Here is an 18,544-nt window from a genome sequence, read left to right on the forward strand (position 1 = left end):
TATCAATCCTCTCCATGCCAGCCGACAGATGACAATGGTCCGCGAGACAAAGCACCCTCGTCAAGTCTGCGAAATCCGTGCCGTCCACTACGACCAGGCGGTCCTCCACCAGTTCGTCACACCACGACCACCACGCTGATCGCGCAACAGATTTAGACTCCCCCGACGGTGATGTAGGAACTTCATCTCCATTTCCTTGTGTTGCACAAAGCGGGCAATCAAAATCCAAGTCCAAACCCACCGGGAAGCTAATAGTAACACCAAGGGGAAAGGCAACAGGAGACGAGCACCGCTCGCTCGAGCACGTCTTGCTCTCGATAAAGCCCAAATTTATGCAGCTTATCGTAGAGCAGAAGAAGAATCACGAGTACCGCAACTACAAGCTGAAGGAGACCGTGAAGCACATCTGGTTGTACGAGACGGCGCCCACGTCTGCTATCACGTACGTTCGTTCGTTCTCTCTGCTCTGCTCTATCCCTTCTCTCGTCCTATCCTCGAATCTGAATGCGTCTACGCATCTCCTCCCTCCCATTATGTCCGTCGTACGCGCTATTTTTGCTCACGACCTCTGCTATTTCCGCAGATACGTCATGTCTACCACAGATCCTAAGGCCCCAGGCGAGGTGCAAGATCCCTCCGGGGTCGGCAATGACGACTTTGATCAGGGCCTCATGTCCAAGTTCGGGTACCCCATCATCGAGCTCTGGAGGCTCAGGACACCCATCACTGCCACCCAACTCAAGGAGCACTTTGGTATCGCGTCATCCCAAGGATGGAGGTATGCGACGCGGAAGCTGGTGGAGGAGTTGCCGCTCCACGAGATGGACAAGCTGTTTTGAACGTACGCCCACCCGCCGTCGGGGCGTACTTTGAGGCTGGCTCGCTCTGATGTGCTGTTGTTTGTGCTTTTGCTGGCCTCGTTTGCAAGGATTGGTCCATGTACTATGTTACAACAAGGTATCCAGATGTTTTTGTTGCAGATCATGTCGGTGCTCAGCGAGAGGCCTATGGACATCGACTTCGCCTTCATGTCGTGTGCGAGCGGTTCAGGTCCCAACAATTCCTAGAACACAAAGTTCAATCCGTTTAGCGTTATGTAGCCTGCGATGAGCACGTCTGCGAACGTGAAGCTGTCGTTGGCCCTCCACTCAATGCGGGCCGAGGCCGGTGGCGGTGTTGCCGGCAAGGTGCGCCGCTGAGCGGCCCGATTGAGGCTGATGCAGACGTGTTCGTCTACTACACGACGTCGCGTTCTCGCAGAAACACTGGATTCCTCTCTGTAGAGGACAGGAAGACATGTCGTTGGCTACTCAGGGGGACGTTTCAAAGTCGACGGAGAAGAAATTGGTCGTCGCTCAGTTGAGTGGGAGTTTGCGTCGTATATCGCCTAGGACGCTGTCGATCCTCGAGGCTGCTGACTAGGGTATATGTGTTATAGCTTCATGGTCGGGAACACATACGTGAGTCTGTCGCTCAAGTAAATTTTTCTTAGGTTTGCTGATATCGGACGCGCCAGCCTTACAGCCTAGAGGATTGGAAGGAAGACATCATGCTTGCGAGTACCCACCATATGTGCGTCATCCCCGTGGCCGAATTGTCTATGGTCCGACGAATCGTGATGCAGAGACGGCTTCGCTCTCAACGTCGGACCAGAAGAATGGCAAAAGCGCTCCATCTCGCTATGCTATGCAGCCGCTCTCGCGCTGGGGTCGCCGTTCAAGCTGTTCCTCAGCTTCGACATGACGTGCGTAGGTTCGGCGGCGCGGAAATACGTGCCTCCGCTCATCCTGTCCTGTGTACAGCGTGATACCAGGAAATACGCCCGAGGACGTGCGGCTGCTGCGGGAGCACGTCGCGATGACTGCCGGGCATCCTCACCAGCTTTGGTACAGGGGCGGAGTCTTTGTCTCGACGTTTGCAGGGCAAGACCAGCTGTTTGGCTTCTCTGATCTGGAGGATGCATGGGCGCACGTCAAGGACGCTCTAGGAGAGATCGCACCAGTCAGTGGGTCTCCGCGCGCCGGTCTCCTGACACGGCTGATATGCTCGTGGAGATACATTTGGTGCCTTCGTTCTTTATCGACCCTCGACGGTATCCGCGTATATCCGCCATGGATGGCTACTTCAACGTCAGTTGTCCATGCTAATCACGAAGGCGGTAGATTGACCATAGCACGGCAGTGGAATGGCAGCTGGCCAATCCATCTCACAATCGACGCACCCAGGAAGGAGGTCGAGAATGCAAAGCTCGACACGGACTGCCATCATGTCCACCACCTCGGGGCTCGCACGTTTATGGCTGCGGTATCGCCCTGGTTCTTCACAGTACGTTTTTGATGTGTATTTCGGACTCTTGCGACGTCTCACGTACAGGCACGGGCAGCACTATGGACCTAATTCGTGGAACAAGAATGTGAGCCGTTCTCATGCGCATGTACAAAGGTGCTTGTACTGACGTCTCGCTGCTTAGTGGATCTACCGAGGCGACGACTGGCTCCTGATGAGACGGTGGGAGCAGCTCGTCGCGAACCGGAGCCAGATCGACATCGTCCAGATCATCTCCTATAACGGTACGCCGCTCTTCTTCCTAACTTTTGGTATGGAAGCATGATCACTTGTCTAGACTTCGGCGAGTCGCACTATCTTGGCCCAATCAAGGGCGCGCAGCCAAACTCCCAAGCATGGGTCGACGGCTACCCGCACACCGCGTGGCTCGAGCTCAGCGGGTACTTTGCGCGCGCCTTCAAGGAGGGCGCGTACCCTCCCGTTGAGAGAGATCGGATCTTCATGTGGTCCCGGCCGCACCTTAAGGACGCAGAGGCTACCGAGGACGAAGTACCGAGGCCGGACAGGTGGCAGTTGGTGAGTATGTAGCAGCTGTCCATTTCATCTGAAGTTAATGCCGTTGTGCTGTGACTATGTCCAGACCGACGATAAGTTCTGGGTCGTAGTCTTGGCCACAGGTCCTGCCGAGGTCCTGCTCGCTACTTCGGACGATGCGCCCGCCGAGAGATGGGTGGTCAAGAACGGCGTGTCGAAACTATCCCACCCCATGGTGGCTGGGGCGAGCATGAAGGCGACGATGGTCCGCGATGGGATCGTCGTGGCGGGATGTACACCTAGGCGGGATGGCTTTCGGGTCGAGAAGAGTCCGAAGACGTACAACTTCAACGTGTACGTTGCAGCGTCTCCGTAGGAAGCTAGGTCACTAGAGACCAAGGCGCAACCGTCCCTGCTGGTGCCAACTCTAGCCGACGGAGAGCACACCAGTGACAAACTCTGAGACAGACGTGCCTCGCACCGACAGAGCACAGAGGGCCATACACTCTCATGAGGTACGCGAAACTGGATCGTCTATTGCGACCGAGTGGTCCTCCACCAGGTTGCCAAATTCGGTTTGCGCGATGGATAGAGACTGCGCCACCGATGATGCAGGAATATCACCTCCTTCTGCGGAAAAGCGCGAGAGGGCATAAAGTAATACTTGGAGGAAGCACACGGGGATGCCGCGACAAAAGGGAAGGGCCAAGGAAGGATATGAGAGCCAACCGCTCGAGGACACCTTGCTTTCGACAAAGCCCGAGTTTGCAGCCCTTTGTAGAGCGTATCAAGATTGACGTCGGAGCATCGCAATCACAAGCTGAAGGAGACCGTGAAACATTTCTGGCTATACGAAACCGCGCCAACGTGTACGTTGAGTTTTTGTGTTCCTTTGGTTTTTCCTTTATCTTGGTCCTACTGTACTATCTCCGACGCCAGTGACGTCTCTATGTTTGCCACTTTCTCCCCTGGTCTATGTGTACAACGTATTGATGGAGAAACAAGTATCTGAATCTTAGAATTGGCTGGATGAATTCCGTCGGGAATGTATTTGATCACTGTGTTGTACTCGAGGTCAGAGTAAAAGATGCGCACACAGCTACAGTGACCAGTCATGGGGAAGTTGTTGCGGCATTGAACTTACAGGCGGGCATCCCAAGGCAACACTATCAGCCGGGGCTCGGAGTACCCAGTCGGACCCCTCTGATACAACCATAGTAAATGCATGATATTCTGCTGGAGAACACCAATGCCTTCTTTTTTGTGAAAAGGCAAGCGGCCTGCAAGTGAGTGAGCTACTTCTACTCGGACATGAATGCATGAATACAGTTTGCGTGTAGTAGATCTAGTAGAGAGGACTCCCCATCTGATCGACTCGGAGCAGGCGCCCGAAATTCGAACGCCGAGTACATCCATATCGACAACAGATAGTGACCTGCGAATCTACCACGGTGACCATCATGTCTTCGCCTTTCCAGGCTCTCTCCGTACTGCAAGACGAGCTCCTCAGTTGCACGAGGGCCCTTGAGAACCTCATCTCCCGTAACGTGGCCTCTCAGACACCCAGTCATCATACGTGGGTCCCAGTCTATCCTGTTTCACAAGGCCATACATATATCGCTGATGAAGTCCACTAATCGTCCTAGATGACATGTGTCACCTCATGCAGACGACATCGACCGCCATGAACGCCTCATTCAGCCGTGCCGATGGGAAGCTCCGCCGTTTCCGCAATTTGCACGTCTATATCAACGCGCTCCCAGACGGGCTCCTCCTTCGTATTTTCCAGTATGCGTCCGCCTTTGAGCTTGACGAAAAGCTCAACCTCATCGAAGTTTGCTGGCGTTGGCGCGATCTCTGTCTAGCTCATCCGCAGTTTTGGTCCGAGTTCTACGCCCGTCACCTACCCCGCTATGCTATCCCTCGAGCCGTGAGATATTCCCGCGACCACCCTCTCACCGTTCTCGTCAACCCGGATGACGAGATCAAGTCCAGGAAAGTGATATTCGCCAATATACAGTCCATCGAGCGTCTCCGCGTCATGTTCGCTATTCCACCAGGCCAGCGGAAGAACGCCTGGCTTGATAAAACCTGGCCGATGCTGCGCGAGCTTGATCTCGCTATACTGAACAATACTGTGGACGATGTCGTTCCGTTAACAGGACGATTTGACAAGCTGAGGACCTTGACATTAGAAAACGTCCGGTTCGCTTACTCTCCGCAGAATTATCGCAATCTGCGGACGCTACGAATAATGTCAGACTACGCTGACACCGGACACCGACCTTGCGGGCCCAAGGATGGTCTTCTAACCGATGCGCTGCGAGGATCTCCAAACCTGGAAATCCTCATGCTGAAGGATCCCCAAGCATCCATCGATGAAGTCACGCTCCCTCGCGAGGCTGTGATTCAACCCATCCACCTCCCTCGACTCCGGTCGCTGCATCTGATCATGTCGACGCAGAAGGCCACCCTACTCATGCGTCATCTCCGTACGTCCGCGACCGCGCTGTTATCCACAGAGATCCAAACACACCGTTGGCATTCGGAGCTCGGCGCAGACTACCGTACTTTCGACGAACGACCGATCCGCGACATCGACAAGACCCTGATGCTCGAGCTCCCCGGCCCCGAGTCGTTCCCGATCCTCGAGCGGCTCCAGTCCATCAGCATCCGTGACACCGACTATCACCGTGTCGCTGGGAGCCTTGAAGCGCTCGACGGCGAATACATCTCGTGGATCACGACGTGGAACCGTTCTGACGCCAGCCTCACCCACTTGGATAGCGAGGACCACGTCCCCAAGCTCGCGTTTAACATAGAGTACAAGAACAGCAAGGGGTCGTACTACGACGCGGATACGCTCACCGCGCCATCCTTTGACAATTTCGCTCGCTCGCTCCTGCGCTACCACGCGCCCTTCACCGAGATACGCGTCCTCCGCCTTGACCAGGTTGCGCATACCTATCCTTACATCCGCCAGCTTGCCCGTGCGGTGCCGCGTGTACGGACGGTGGTACTGCACAAGTGCGAGGCTCAAGCCAAGGTATTGAAGGCGCTCCTCAGCGGGGGTCCCCTGCCGGAGCTCACGACCCTCGGGCTAGCGAAGTGCACGATCTCGAAGGCAGACGCTGCCCAACTGGCTGAGATATCAGAGGACCTGCGACTGAAGCTGGTCGTGGTGCGGATCAAGGAGGATGATGCAGATGAGGCATGGATTGAGGTCGAGCGCATTCTGCGACAGGGCGCACTGGAGGTAGAAGTTCGCTACATGAAGCAGTGGGTGTACGTGGACGATAACGAGCATGGATGGTGGCGGAGGGAACGGCCGTACGCATAGTCATTTATTTCGAATACCCGTACTGCTCTGGTCCTGCCGAGTACAGGTGAGAAGTTTTACAGTCGGAGGCGACTTGAAGATCATGGAACTCTTCTCAAGAACGTCGCGCACGCGTGACGGTGCGTGGCGTGGAATGCAGCGAGTGAGGATGCTATCGTGTAAGTGATGTTGAACCAGAAGCAGGGCTCCTCCGTCCGACATAGGACACTGAATCGTCGCACTGAAAGCGCTTTAGGGTGTAGTGGAGACGCAACTAGAGACAGGCAAACAATTCACGACGTGCGGAATGTCCCGCCCTTCGCGCTCAATCTTGGACAATAAAATGGAGACGATCAGCTGCGGACATTCTTCGGGAAAACAGTTGCGGAAACATACCCCCATGCCGCTGTTGATCTTCCGTTGTCAGGTCAGTCGCTCCTGGTCGCTTTCGAGACGACCCGTCGACGCATGTACAATCAGCCAAACCACGTCATGACCATACCATGCAGAAATGCTTGCCTCGCAAACCCAGGATAAACCCGTGGCTGCTTGTAGAATTTGAGAGCGGACAGCATGTTGACATACATAGTGAGGTGAGACCAGGGCGGTTATGCGGAGTGGAACATGGGAAGGACTTAGATACATCTGAACTGTGGGGCACAAGTCTATTGATCCAAGGCGTTGCATGTCTGACAATGAGTTTCGGCCTCGTGAAAAGGGTTTATCGGTGCTTAGCAATGCGAGTCTAAGGCATACAAGGTCAGCTTCGAACGGCCACGGCGCAAGCACGAGAGGATCGTTGCCAGGGGCGTGGAAGCATTCATGACGGTTTAAGCTAGAGACTCGAGCGCAGGTGACAAGTCTGAAACATGGCATCTCATGAGCTTCGAGCAACAGACGTGATGATCTCACCAGGGAAAAGGGCCTGGGAAGTGAGTTGGAGTCAAAATTCGAAAGAACTTGTTTTCGGTGTCGGCATCTATGTCGGGACATCAGCACGCCCCAGGGCGTCTCGAAAGGGCCAGCTGGCGGTCCCGACGTTCTCTGTTCGTAGGAAGATACGGCGTCTCAAGATCACATCTATGCAGACTTTCGTAATGTCAAGGGGAAATGACATCCGCACGCAGAAGCATGCATATACGATAATGATACAGATAGATTCAATCCAACAGTAGCATCCAATCCAGAAAGCAATACATACTCAATGAGGTCATCAAGACAATTGCGCGACGCCCAACACGTATCGCAAAAAGAGCGAGTGTCCAGACTAACTTAATTCCCCACGATTACGCGTCGTCAAGCGCTCGCCATGACAACAGGAGGAAAAGGCTCGACCTTCGCCTTCTTCTTGCTCGGCGTGCTGGCACCCTTGCCCTTCTTCGAGTCGCCCACACCGCCCGTGCTCGATGAGTGCATGAGCGGAGGCGGAAGAGGCGGCCCGGGGGTGACCGGCGGCGCGTCTCCATCCACACCAGCGGATCCTGGCGGAAGAGGTGGCCCAGGAGCGGGCGCGGGAGGCTTGGCCTTGCTCTTCTTCTTTGCAGTGCTCGCTGAAGGAGCCGCTTTGTTGATGGTGCCAAGAGGCCCGATCTTCGTATGCGAGGGGCTAGGGGATTCGTCTGGAATGATGAAGACCTGAGTAACTTCGGTCGGGCCGACATGAGTGGGACCGGCGGTCGAGGGACCAGAAGCCGGGTTGACTAGGATAGATGGAAGGGAGGATGTGGACGACGGTGGGATACCAATGAGTGCACCTGTTGACTGAAGTGGATGACTTGGTCCCGGTGGTGGTGCAACGAGCGCGGAGGAGATCTCGGCGACGCGACCCTGATAGAACGACTTGAGCAGACCAATTTGATTGTCGACGGTGTTTGAATCGAGGGGTATGAACGGTGGAGGCGGCGGGAAGGGCGGTGGAGGTTCCGTAGGCTTCGCACTGTAACGGCGCTTCATTTGAGGGAGGTTTGTTGTGAATATGAACAGGGACGTACGTCGAAGGCCCCTCTTTGAGCCCGCCCTTCTTCCCTTTAAGTAGCCGCTTGGGTATTGTAAGACTAGAGAGCCCGAACTCATCGGCGATGCCAAGTTCTTTGAGACCAAAGAAGTCCTCGCCAAAGGATTCCGCGAAGTTGCCCCTGAACAAGCGACATAAACAAGAGCAACAATGGAAGTGACAAACACATACATGACGAATTCGCCTTCTTCCTCCTCACCTTCCATACGGAAGAGGGCTTCGTCATCCCAGGCCTCCTCAGTGGTCTACACAAACAAGTAAGATACGAAGATGGGTGGTGACGGAATCGCAACTGACCGCCTCTCGGTATGCGTTGCCTAACTTCTTCTCGAGTTCCGTTAGTCGCCCGCCATAGCGTAGAACGTCGTCTTTGATGTACCGCTCGAGATCGGTGACTTGTGTGATACCGCTCTCGAAGAGTGTATGTAGTATAATTTCCTATTGCTGTACTGTCACGCAGTTGTGACGATCTCAAACAGGAGGGACGCACCTCAGCAGTCATCTGATTTCCATACTTATCGCATATGAATCGAATCGTCCGACCGACATTCTGCAAGTATTCCGCGGTAACGCTCGCAAGGGTATCCAACGCCATCTTCGATGTCCCCTGGAAGCCTACATGTTCAAGGACCTTGCTTCCCATCCAATGCAAACAATTGGTCGCATTCTCCTCGCCCATGTCGATGCCTGCTCCCGTTGGCTTCCACGGCCGCTCATCGATTACATCGTCTAAATCCGCCTGTATGTCATGAATGGGGAGTTCAGCAACCCCAACATTCTCCTCTAGGCTCTGGTTGAGCGCCGTTAACTTAGCATGTGTTGTGCGGACTCTCCGGAGCGTGCGGATGTTGTTGTTCATGTGGTATAAGAGGGTGTCGGGTGACGTTGTTTCCTTCTTCTTTTTCTTCTTTCGGCGCATTGAACTCCGTGGAGAGTCTGTGATTGCATTGGAGAACGCTGGCGATGACACATCATCGCAGGCGGAAAGGGTAAGCGAGGGTAGGCCGTTGGCGAGCATCTCATCGGAGCACATGGCGTCCCACCACATCTCGATGACGTCCTTGTCCGCTGGGCTCTGGCTATGCATCCGTGCACGCTTGCGGGGTCGATCATCGACGAAGCCGTTCCTGAATGCTGTCAGTACCAACCCCACAATCGACGTCGGCTCGCACGCACAACTTCCGCTTCACACCAACCTCCCCATCCACCGTACTCAACGCTCCATCGGGCTCTGCGTCGTCTTCTAACCGCACGGCGTACCGCAACAAGCGCTCCTTCAACTGCTGCACAGTGGGATCGGTCTCTTCCGACACAGGCGTACGCGAAAGATACTCATCGACATCGCGCTCGAGCTGCAGGAATGTCCTCATGCCTGCTTGCGTGCGGACATATGCCGATGACTCCGGGAACGTGGTGTCCCGCTGGATCTTCTTCGACTGACCGGGCAAAGGAGCGGCTTGCTTTGTCGGGCTGGGCGAGCGGAAGACGGAGCCAGGGAAATGATGAGACGTTCCATTTAGCGTAATGCCGTTGACCCGAGGAGTGATGCCTCGGAAGGGTACCTCGCCTGGGATAATGGGATCGGTGCGCTCCTTGTAGTCTGTGATGTTCTTGAGCAATCTTTCCGCCTTGGCCTTGAGTCTTGAGGCACATTGCCGAAGAGGATGGTCCTAATGATGATGTGCAAACTGAGTCATCTCGAAATATGACAACGCGCGATTCGCGGAAGATATGGGACCCCTTGACAAAGGTAGAAGAGGGGCGCCATGAGTTCAAGAGAACCTCAGGTACGTCCTTACGCATGCACGGGCAGCACGTTCACTGATCCTGAGAGATGATTCTCCGCACCTCCCTCGTGCTGACACGCCTGAAGGTATTCACGTGTCTTCGGAAGGAGGTGTCGCTCATACATGGCCCCATGCTTGAGGGCTTGAACGAACCACTCACCTCGGTCGCGTTGTACAAGAAGCAATTGGACCATATTAGGTCCAGATCGTCCTTAAACTCCTTCTTGCACTTGTAGTGCCGTTGCTTAACCTTCTTGAGCATGGTCTGGAGGTCCATCGGGTTCGTGATGACTGCTCTGCCACTGAACATCATGATCGGAGAATGGGAGCGCATATACACTCACTTTCATAGTAATCCGGTACCTCAGACTTCGCCACTGGTTTCAAGAAGGCCTCTGCGTCGCGATTGTCCTATGTATGCGCATGAACTCACGTGAAAGCATAGCTGTGGCTGAGACCGTCCCCACCATCGTGACCATGCGAAGGTCATGGAGGAGACCCTCCAGAGAATCGTAGAACGCATCTACAAGTTTCTGAGGGTCACTCGAAGTCCTCTGGAGACGTTTCAGACCAACTCCGACTAGGCATGATGCTAGCCACTTACCCGGGTTTCCTTGACGGCGCTTAATAATAACTTGAGCTCAGATTCCGGTAACGAAGACTTGACTTGGCTTGCAGTGAGAGTCCTGAGGAGGTTCTGCACGCTGGAAATGTTAGCAGTGACAATATTGGATGGATGGCAAGATGGCGTACGTTCATAGTCGACCCATTCGCGAAGACGGTGAAGGTAGCGGAACAAGATGTATATTTAGACTCCGCTCATAATATTCGCGAGATGCCGAGTAACTGGCCTAACCTGACTTACGCGGACTTTGTTTCTCATTGTCGGGATACTGGCGGAGAATGAAACGGCGCGTCGCGCCTCGCGAGGTCGCGCTTGGCATCGTCTGCCACAACCACCACAACCTCTTGCCACTTCCACCCGGCTGATGCTTCGATCCTGCCCTGGGTAACGTTCTCTGACAATAGACTGAACAGAACTCATGAGCGGACTCAAAAATTCGCCATTCGGGAAACGCTTACGCGGGGCCGCCGACGACAGCCCCAAGAAAACTCGCGGGCGATTCAACCCCGTGTTCCCCGTGGCTTCAGCATCTACCCCTTCGTTGGACTCCAGGCCCGGAACGAGCGAAGGTGCAACGCCTGAGAGCCCAGAGCGAAACGTACATAAGGACTATGGAGACAGGTTCGTCCCAATACGCGACGCCGGAGACTTGCGTACCACGTTCCACCTCATGGACGACGCGACGCCCTCGACGCCAAGTAAGAGCCGTATCATCCCCACCGAATCCGACGCGATCAAGGAGCAAGCCAACTCCGTTTTCGGCAGTATACTGCACAACGAAATTACCCCCGGTTCCCCGCAACGCCCCGGCTCTCCTGTACGCCCTCCTACAACAGCCACCGCCAACCCGCCTACCACACCAACCCGTCGCCGCTTGTTCGCATACCACTCTCCGTCCCGCTCAAATCCTGCTACACCCTCTCGGCGCTTAGATGTGCCGACGGACGAGGCGTACTCATTGAGTCCGGTCCGTGCGGAGACCCGTCATCTGCTAGAGAGCCCGCGGCGACAGCTTCGGAGCGTATGCAAGACCCCATACCGCGTGCTGGATGCCCCGGAGCTGGCGGACGACTTTTACCTCAATCTGGTAGACTGGTCCAGTACGAACGTGTTGGGTGTGGGACTTGGGTCGTGTGTGTATCTGTGGACAGCACATACGGCGCAAGTGTCGAAGCTATGCGACCTCGGCAATCTACACGATACGATCAGTTCAGTGTCATGGGTACAGAAGGTAAGCTGACTTAGCCACCGGAGGCACTCATTCTGCGACATTGTTCGACGCTTTTGATTGTCTGAACAATGACGCCGCCCTCCCCATCAGTCTGCACACTGAGTGGTGGCTGTGGTCTTACATCATTATTGTCAGAGACAGAATGTTGACGAGTGTTGCAGGGGACGACTCTGGCTGTGGGCACATTGTCTGGACGACTGCATATATACGACGCCAACACACTGCAGTTGACTCGGACGTACGAGCGCGCGCACGCTCAACGCATCGGCGCGCTGTCATGGAACTCGCATATCCTCAGCTCGGGTTCTCGTGACCGTATGGTGCACCACCGCGATGTGCGAGAGGCTGGGATGCGACCGTTCAAACGATGTCAAGGGCACCGACAGGAGGTCTGCGGCCTTCGCTGGAGCGGGGATGGAGGAGCACAAGCGGCGACGCTAGCCAGCGGAGGCAACGACAACAAGGTGTGCATCTGGGACTTACGGGGGTCTAAGCGGCCTGGCGGGCTCGGCGGAACCCAAGGACGCGTCGGGAACGTCCCAGGGAGTTCAAGTGGTGGCGACGACGGGGACACCCCATTATGGAAGTTCCATGAACACACGGCCGCCGTCAAGGCTCTCGCTTGGGACCCGCATGTATCCGGTATCCTCGCGACGGGAGGCGGTACCGCCGACAAGCACATTCGTTTCTGGAACGTACAGACTGGTACAATGTTGAGCGAACTCGACACCGGCAGCCAGGTAGGTCATGGAAGTCTCCGGTGGCATAGATCGTTACTAACCGAGCTGTAGGTATGCAATCTCATCTGGTCCTTGACATCGCACGAAATCGTCTCCACGCACGGGTTCTCGTCAACGACCGCGCAGAATCAGATTTGCATCTGGAAGTACCCGACGCTCGATATGGTCGCCTCCCTGACTGGCCACACGCACCGTGTCCTGTACCTCGCCATGAGTCCAGAGGGCGAAACGATCGTGACGGGTGCGGGCGACGAGACGCTGCGGTTCTGGAACGCCTTCCCGAAGAAGGAGAACCACCAGGCACGGCAGGAGAGTCGACTGGACTACGGTCGTCTCATTCGTTGAGTTGGATAGGTCGCTGGCATACTCTCGTCGCTTATCATTATTGCGTATCGGTTCTACGTTGCGGATACAAGCTCGTTCTCTCGAGTACGTCTGTTCATATCGTTCTAGTGCCGGCTGCGCCGGTCAGTTACTCTATCCTCCCTCCTGGCCAACGCAGCCCGCTACCGGACAGGCGGAGTGTCGATCAATATACAGTACCATCTTGTAGTCATCTTGGCTTCTTCCGCGGCCATACGGTCCTTTCCATCTGCTACTCTATCACTTGACGCTGCCATCTAGTTGAACATGGACGCTCTGCACCTATCATCTACCACACCATCCACATCCCATTGTCCATAGGTCTCCATCACTGTACATCCGACCCCTCCGCGGTCATAATATCCACTTGCTCTGTCCCTCGTGTATCGGAAATGACTTTGTCGCTTTCATGGTGGTTTTGCTCGCCTATGATTCACCCATGTTTCATTCCCTACTCCCATTTCCCTTCCGCCTCTTCTTGCTATGTCGGATTACTACTGATTAGCTGTTGTCGCTATACGCTTCCTCCGTCTCATATTATCTTTCCTCCTATCCTCGTCTCTCCATCTTGTATGGCTCCTCATGACTTGACTTGTCATCTGCACGCATGCCGTTCCCTTTCTGTCCCATTGTCAATATCAGTCTTACTCGCCTTTGTACGGTCAAATTCACAGTCCATCTTGTCTCCTTAATTCCGTTCCATGTGTCGTTTCTTCCGTACCTACAGACCGCACACGTACGTACAGTACCCCCATGTGTATCGTATATCGACATCTCACATCCCTTTTTCCCGGCACATAGGATTCCGCGTACACTGCTGCTCTTTGTCTCGCCACTCTCATCTTGATCTCGTATGTTGCAATACCACACACTGTATACAGACATTTATACGTCGGGCCTCGACCAGGTAGCACCAGCCGCTACCCAATCACATAGATTCTAGGTGTGTCTTCCACGGTGAAACACTCGATGAGGCGCTGATTCTACGCCACGCTCGCCTTGTATTCAGATGTTGTTGAATGCTTAGCCTTCATGTTGGCTAGAGGCAGGTAACGTCGAGGCGTGGCTCTCGCGAGCGCGAAACGATGGAATAGTGTACCGTGCTCGATGCGGACACGAAGAGGTGCAGCATGACCCTCATGCGAGTGCTCGTGTGACATACGGCTAGCTTTCGTCGACCCTGTAGCAGGGACTGTAGTTGTTCCTGCCCTGCCCTGTTTGGCATGCCCGAGGTACGCCAGGCCGGATCACTTGCAGAAAGCTCGCTGCGGAGCTACGTTTCGGTAAGCCTCGTGCACAATGATCACGATATCTCACGAATGAACGTTGACTCTCACAACTCGTGCACTCTAGGCAGGTCGCTCCCATCGATAATATAGTTATGCGAGCTGTCAAATAGTCAACGTACACTATATCGGATGCCTGGCTTTCAGTTTGTGGCGCAAAAGCGTCAGACAGATCCCGCCGTATGACGATGCGTGCCGCCGCAACCTGACTGCCTGACGTGTTACAACGCGCGAGAGGAATCGTGGGTGTCGGACGCAAAAAGTGCAGCTTGGAACGCTTTTGGGTGCCACTTGCCGAGAGACTGTGAGCCTTCAGAGCACGTTCTTCCCGTTGCTTTCGTGATTTTCACATTATCGTGATCCGCGCCGCCTTTGCAGCATGAAACGCCATGTAAGGCTGGTACCATATTCCAGTGGATGGATGTTGTCAGTGTGTTTTGGCGTCGTATTCTGGAGATCACGAAACGTCTCAGTAGGCTTCTTGAGTCATCAGTGTTACAAATCCAGCAAGCATGAGGCAGCGCCTCAGACCAGCACTTGTTGGGTTTCGGACAAGATACCTCCGTGAAGCTCCACCATACCCTCTGCACATGTTGAAAAGTTCATGTATGAACTTCTCGTGCCGCCAGTTGTATGGTGTGCCCACCTACGTCGTCGACTCCCTGAAAGGTGACGAATCCGATAGCTTCAGGAACTTTGGACAAGACACGCAAGGCTACCGCAGATGTAATGGACCGAGTCATTGCATGCCACTCACTAAACGATTCAGTACTCAACCCCAGTCCTGGGGACAATTAACCCGGGAAGGTAGAATAATCGGGTATACAAGGTCAGTTACCGGACTTCCACATCCGTCACCGCTTCCTATCGTATCGATCATCTTTGCGACGCCCTATTAATTCACTTGTTTGTCTACCTGCTCGAAGCTGGCCATGGTTCCGTCGTGCGAAGGCGGATCGCCTGTCGCTGTGGTCTCCATGCTCGTCCCAATCGGCGTGCTGGGGTGTTTGCAGCCGTAGACTTCTTTTTCACGGGGTTGTCATCGGACTGACCTAGCTTGCCTATGACGACGACTCCCCTGCATCAATTTGCATACCCACCTGAAGCCACGTCACTCCTATATGCATATGCACATACTTTCGCAAGCGTTGGAGGGGTTCCACAACCACTTCCTCTGCCTCGAGGCATAGCATCGTGGATGCGGAGGTCCCCTCGGGTTTGACCAGGTAAGCTATAGCCCTCTGACTGGTTACGAAAGGTCGTGACTGGCCTGCTCGCTGGAGGCCGCAGAATCGAGCTCAGCTCATCCTCGTTAGGATCTGCGCAACCTCGGACTTTCGCTACAAGATGATGGAGGTGATCCGAGCAGCGCGCGCGCTCTATGTGAACGTCAGTGCCAATTGTGGTAATCGAAGACAAGATTAGTCTTGACATCGGTTCAACCGCTTCATACAGCATCGGTGCGCATGTTCCAACGAGTCAGATCGTTTCGTGCTAACAGTGTTGATAATGCGTGTCTCCGAGTCTACAGCTCGCGCATGTCCCACTAACTATTCGAAATGTGGGCTAAGCAATGTCCCGGGGAAGGACGCTCGCAGCAGCTCTGCTCAGGGTTTGACGTCGTTCCCATGCAATGTGTCATCACATTGGGTGATGTCGGGCAGGCATGATCGTCGTGAGCTAGTCTGACAGCGCCCAGGGGGAAAATTATACTCAAGCTCTGGTACTCCTCCCGTGACATTTGGGTGCCTTTCGGCCAATCCCCCTTATATCCTTTCGCTCGGACGTCTTTTGCTTCACCCCTATCACCCACTATGGATCAGGGGACAGAATGTCCCAACGTGAACTACGTAGCAGCGCAGACGCTACAATCACAAGCCACAAATCTCAACAACTCATTGATCATCGTGTTTCTCTCCACATTTCTTCTGGGTACGTGGCATTCATCTCGATGCTCTCCTATTCACGCCCAGTGTTCACTGTGCGGTAGGTGTCCTCACGGTCCTAACGGGGACGTCCCTGTACTTTCTAGCGTGGGCACTCTTGTTGATCTGTCCTCGGCGACACCAGCTCATATCGTGATCTCCCAGATCTAAGGCCTCAAAGAGAGTATCAGTGATACTGATGATCGCCAGCACTCTCCTGCTCTACGCGTCCACTGCGACGTATTGCGGGGGTATTGTGCATATGACGGTGGCAAACAATCGTGTTGCTGAAGCGGCTGCGAATATGCTCTTCTCCGAATCATATATGGCTCCCTCGGATGGCGGACTTTCCCCGCTGACTGCAGCGTGGATCGCGACAATGTCCCTCACGGTGAACGTAAGCGCAACTATTCGCCACCCCTGGATACTCTGAGATTAATATTATTACCTGCAGGTCCTGATCGGCGATGCGATCGTGTGGTGGCGTGCTTGCGTTCTGTGGCGAAGCAGGCTGATGTACTGCCTGGGACCCGCGATACTAATCATCGGTCTTGGTCGGTTCTACATACTTCGTGATAAACGCTGAGCCTGCTGCTAATGGACGGATGCAATTTGACATAGCGCTCGAATTGCTTGGTGCCACTATACAGGCAAAAACAGAGTCGCAGGTCGTGTCATACATTCCCGACATAATGGGTGCTCATCCATATGGAGCCATTGTGACCGGACTCTCCCTCATCATCAATTTGCTGGCCACGAGTCTCATTGGGATCAAGGCCTGGTGCGTGCTACTGCTCTCGGTCACAGCACCCATTGGGCGATAGTTGACCACATCCTCATTCGCAGGCGACACAGAGCATCTCTGCAGGGACACTTCGCAGATAATACTGGGCGACAGTATGTCTTGAAGGTTCTCGCTTTGCTCGTCGAGACTGGTGTAGTATATTCCGCAACGCTGGTAGGCATTTTTTGCCTCAAACGACTGGAGGCCATGGATTTATGACTTTCAGATCGTCTCGACGGTATACTTGGCGGTAAACCAAGTATCGAGTCGACCAGGCCGCGCATTCTCTAATGGCTATGAAGTGTTCACTTTTGGATGTATAGTCCCTATGATTGTAAGCAAGCGAACCATCGCGGATGACCAAGGGTTGACAAGACAACTTTGGAATAGGCGATATACCAGATGCTGATCATCTTCGTCATCGCCCTCGACCGTTCTCAACTAGAACACACAATCCAGCAAGACGACGACTCGAACGTGACTTTGACTCAGGTCACTGGGGCCGTCTCTGTCACCGAGTCTACTGAATGGGGAAGCGGATATACAGTAGACCGCAGCACATCCAGAGGTTGGGGGAAAAGGCCTTAGGTAGTGCAAGTTACTCGACTCACGAAAAACTGACGATCATTGGGGGCGAGACACGGTGGCACTGTGATATGAGACGGATTTATCGGACCTCACTTATAATACTTGTACGCCCTCTGCCGTTGCACCACCGTAATCTTGTACCGTACTACGTTCTGCGCTTAAGACACCATGTTTAGCTCCGCGAAACACCAACAACATGGCCCGCCACCTCACACGTCAATACTACATGCAAGTCGGGTGGAGAATGTCGCCCATAGCAAGAAGTTGATGGCACGACATAATAGCCACACGCTTTCCGCCACAACAGTAGCCGAACGCCATACTGGTCCGATTGTTGTACAAAGTCTGGTGCAACTCCTCGAACTCAACGTCACAATCTTGGTCAGAAGACATGCAACATAGCTCCAATCCATGTCTCTGCGACACGTCCATGAGGTCCCCCTCGTCCATATCAGCCTCGTAGTTTAGCAATAGTCAGATGCTCGTTCATCCATACCACCTTGCTGTGAATCGTCCGTGGAAGAGATGACGAGAAGATGCCATCGGCGATACTATTGCACCCAATCAGATACAGGATACATTAGGGTTAGGGTTAGTACATCGCAAAATCAAAAATAAACGGCCTGCCCAGCCCGAGGGCCGAAGCAGGACAGGGAAATATTGAGACGGTGCACGAGCCGAAGCCCGTACAAACCGCAGGATCCCCCTGAGGACAAGGTCGCCTAGTCTCGTTCCCATCCGTTCTGGCGCTTACACACAGTACCTGAGAGTACCGCCAGAACGTCTGGTGCATTTGGGGCTCGGCAGAGGGTACCGTGACTGTCGGATCACCGGTCCATAGTCCGAGTGACCGAGTCACATCTGGCAGGAGGTGCCGTGCAAGCTCCGAGGGGTTTAGACGCCCATTAAGACGGACAGTTGCGCACTCATTCCGTCGGTCTGCGTCCCGTTGTCTCCCTATTATGCTGGCTGAAGACGAATTCTTGGCTTTCGACAACGATCTCGGAGACTTTGACCCCGATTATGACTACCTAGACTCCTACAATGAAGATTTTGATCCCA

General features: G+C 54.2%; 7 protein-coding genes across 7 annotated transcripts; 5 read left to right on the forward strand and 2 right to left on the reverse strand.

Moving 5' to 3' along the window:
• Positions 1–34: 34 nt before the first annotated feature.
• Positions 35–839, forward strand: DICSQDRAFT_174238 (uncharacterized protein; the record flags this gene model as incomplete). The annotated part of the gene is made up of 3 exons (XM_007370059.1): positions 35–111; positions 266–442; positions 584–839. The coding sequence occupies 3 exons, from the start codon at positions 35–37 to the stop codon at positions 837–839; spliced, it is 510 nt and encodes a 169-aa protein (XP_007370121.1).
• A 588-nt stretch (positions 840–1,427) lies between these two features.
• On the forward strand, positions 1,428–3,196 carry DICSQDRAFT_70011 (glycoside hydrolase family 71 protein; the record flags this gene model as incomplete). Its single annotated transcript, XM_007370060.1, has 10 exons — positions 1,428–1,460; positions 1,517–1,572; positions 1,625–1,744; positions 1,803–2,001; positions 2,055–2,129; positions 2,182–2,325; positions 2,384–2,413; positions 2,471–2,570; positions 2,624–2,862; positions 2,927–3,196. 10 exons carry the CDS (start codon positions 1,428–1,430, stop codon positions 3,194–3,196), a joined length of 1,266 nt encoding a protein of 421 aa, XP_007370122.1.
• A 1,275-nt stretch (positions 3,197–4,471) lies between these two features.
• Positions 4,472–6,239, forward strand: DICSQDRAFT_163546 (uncharacterized protein; the record flags this gene model as incomplete). Its single annotated transcript, XM_007370061.1, has 1 exon — positions 4,472–6,239. One exon carries the CDS (start codon positions 4,472–4,474, stop codon positions 6,158–6,160), a length of 1,689 nt encoding a protein of 562 aa, XP_007370123.1. The 3' UTR covers positions 6,161–6,239.
• A 1,004-nt stretch (positions 6,240–7,243) lies between these two features.
• On the reverse strand, positions 7,244–10,707 carry DICSQDRAFT_157534 (uncharacterized protein). Its single transcript, XM_007370062.1, has 11 exons — positions 10,694–10,707; positions 10,545–10,637; positions 10,408–10,494; positions 10,285–10,351; positions 10,101–10,231; positions 9,330–9,823; positions 8,644–9,280; positions 8,451–8,591; positions 8,325–8,398; positions 8,131–8,274; positions 7,244–8,075 (listed from the first exon to the last, which is right to left on the reverse strand). Exons 1-11 carry the CDS (start codon positions 10,697–10,699, stop codon positions 7,436–7,438), a joined length of 2,514 nt encoding a protein of 837 aa, XP_007370124.1. The 5' UTR covers positions 10,700–10,707; the 3' UTR covers positions 7,244–7,435.
• Positions 10,708–10,908: 201 nt separating this feature from the next.
• Positions 10,909–13,629, forward strand: DICSQDRAFT_183380 (WD40 repeat-like protein). Its single transcript, XM_007370063.1, has 3 exons — positions 10,909–11,796; positions 11,958–12,536; positions 12,588–13,629. The coding sequence occupies exons 1-3, from the start codon at positions 10,984–10,986 to the stop codon at positions 12,879–12,881; spliced, it is 1,686 nt and encodes a 561-aa protein (XP_007370125.1). The 5' UTR covers positions 10,909–10,983; the 3' UTR covers positions 12,882–13,629.
• A 2,688-nt stretch (positions 13,630–16,317) lies between these two features.
• DICSQDRAFT_140631 (uncharacterized protein) lies at positions 16,318–17,501 on the forward strand. Its single transcript, XM_007370064.1, has 6 exons — positions 16,318–16,507; positions 16,565–16,664; positions 16,732–16,891; positions 16,957–17,068; positions 17,121–17,228; positions 17,285–17,501. The coding sequence occupies exons 1-6, from the start codon at positions 16,436–16,438 to the stop codon at positions 17,480–17,482; spliced, it is 750 nt and encodes a 249-aa protein (XP_007370126.1). The 5' UTR covers positions 16,318–16,435; the 3' UTR covers positions 17,483–17,501.
• A 573-nt stretch (positions 17,502–18,074) lies between these two features.
• DICSQDRAFT_70041 (uncharacterized protein) lies at positions 18,075–18,275 on the reverse strand (the record flags this gene model as incomplete). The annotated part of the gene is made up of 1 exon (XM_007370065.1): positions 18,075–18,275. The coding sequence occupies one exon, from the start codon at positions 18,273–18,275 to the stop codon at positions 18,075–18,077; it is 201 nt and encodes a 66-aa protein (XP_007370127.1).
• Between the last annotated feature and the right edge of the window lie 269 nt (positions 18,276–18,544).

Source organism: Dichomitus squalens (genome assembly GCF_000275845.1).
Source record: "Dichomitus squalens LYAD-421 SS1 unplaced genomic scaffold DICSQscaffold_60, whole genome shotgun sequence".
Classification (NCBI taxonomy): domain Eukaryota; kingdom Fungi; phylum Basidiomycota; class Agaricomycetes; order Polyporales; family Polyporaceae; genus Dichomitus; species Dichomitus squalens.

What these genes read in the sequence shown, in the direction of transcription:
- DICSQDRAFT_183380 (XM_007370063.1), top strand. Translation starts at nt 10,984, where the DNA reads ATGAGCGGACTCAAAAATTCGCCATTCGGGAAACGCTTACGCGGGGCC. An exon ending in CAGTGTCATGGGTACAGAAG is followed by an intron (nt 11,797 to 11,957) that starts GTAAGCTGACTT and finishes CGAGTGTTGCAG; the next exon opens with GGGACGACTCTGGCTGTGGG. An exon ending in AACTCGACACCGGCAGCCAG is followed by an intron (nt 12,537 to 12,587) that starts GTAGGTCATGGA and finishes ACCGAGCTGTAG; the next exon opens with GTATGCAATCTCATCTGGTC.
- DICSQDRAFT_157534 (XM_007370062.1), bottom strand. An exon ending in GCGCCGTCAAGGAAACCCGG is followed by an intron (nt 10,495 to 10,544) that starts GTAAGTGGCTAG and finishes AAACGTCTCCAG; the next exon opens with AGGACTTCGAGTGACCCTCA. An exon ending in GTTGGTGTGAAGCGGAAGTT is followed by an intron (nt 9,281 to 9,329) that starts GTGCGTGCGAGC and finishes GACAGCATTCAG; the next exon opens with GAACGGCTTCGTCGATGATC.
- DICSQDRAFT_140631 (XM_007370064.1), top strand. Translation starts at nt 16,436, where the DNA reads ATGGCTCCCTCGGATGGCGGACTTTCCCCGCTGACTGCAGCGTGGATC. An exon ending in GATACTAATCATCGGTCTTG is followed by an intron (nt 16,665 to 16,731) that starts GTCGGTTCTACA and finishes AATTTGACATAG; the next exon opens with CGCTCGAATTGCTTGGTGCC. An exon ending in GATGTATAGTCCCTATGATT is followed by an intron (nt 17,229 to 17,284) that starts GTAAGCAAGCGA and finishes ACTTTGGAATAG; the next exon opens with GCGATATACCAGATGCTGAT.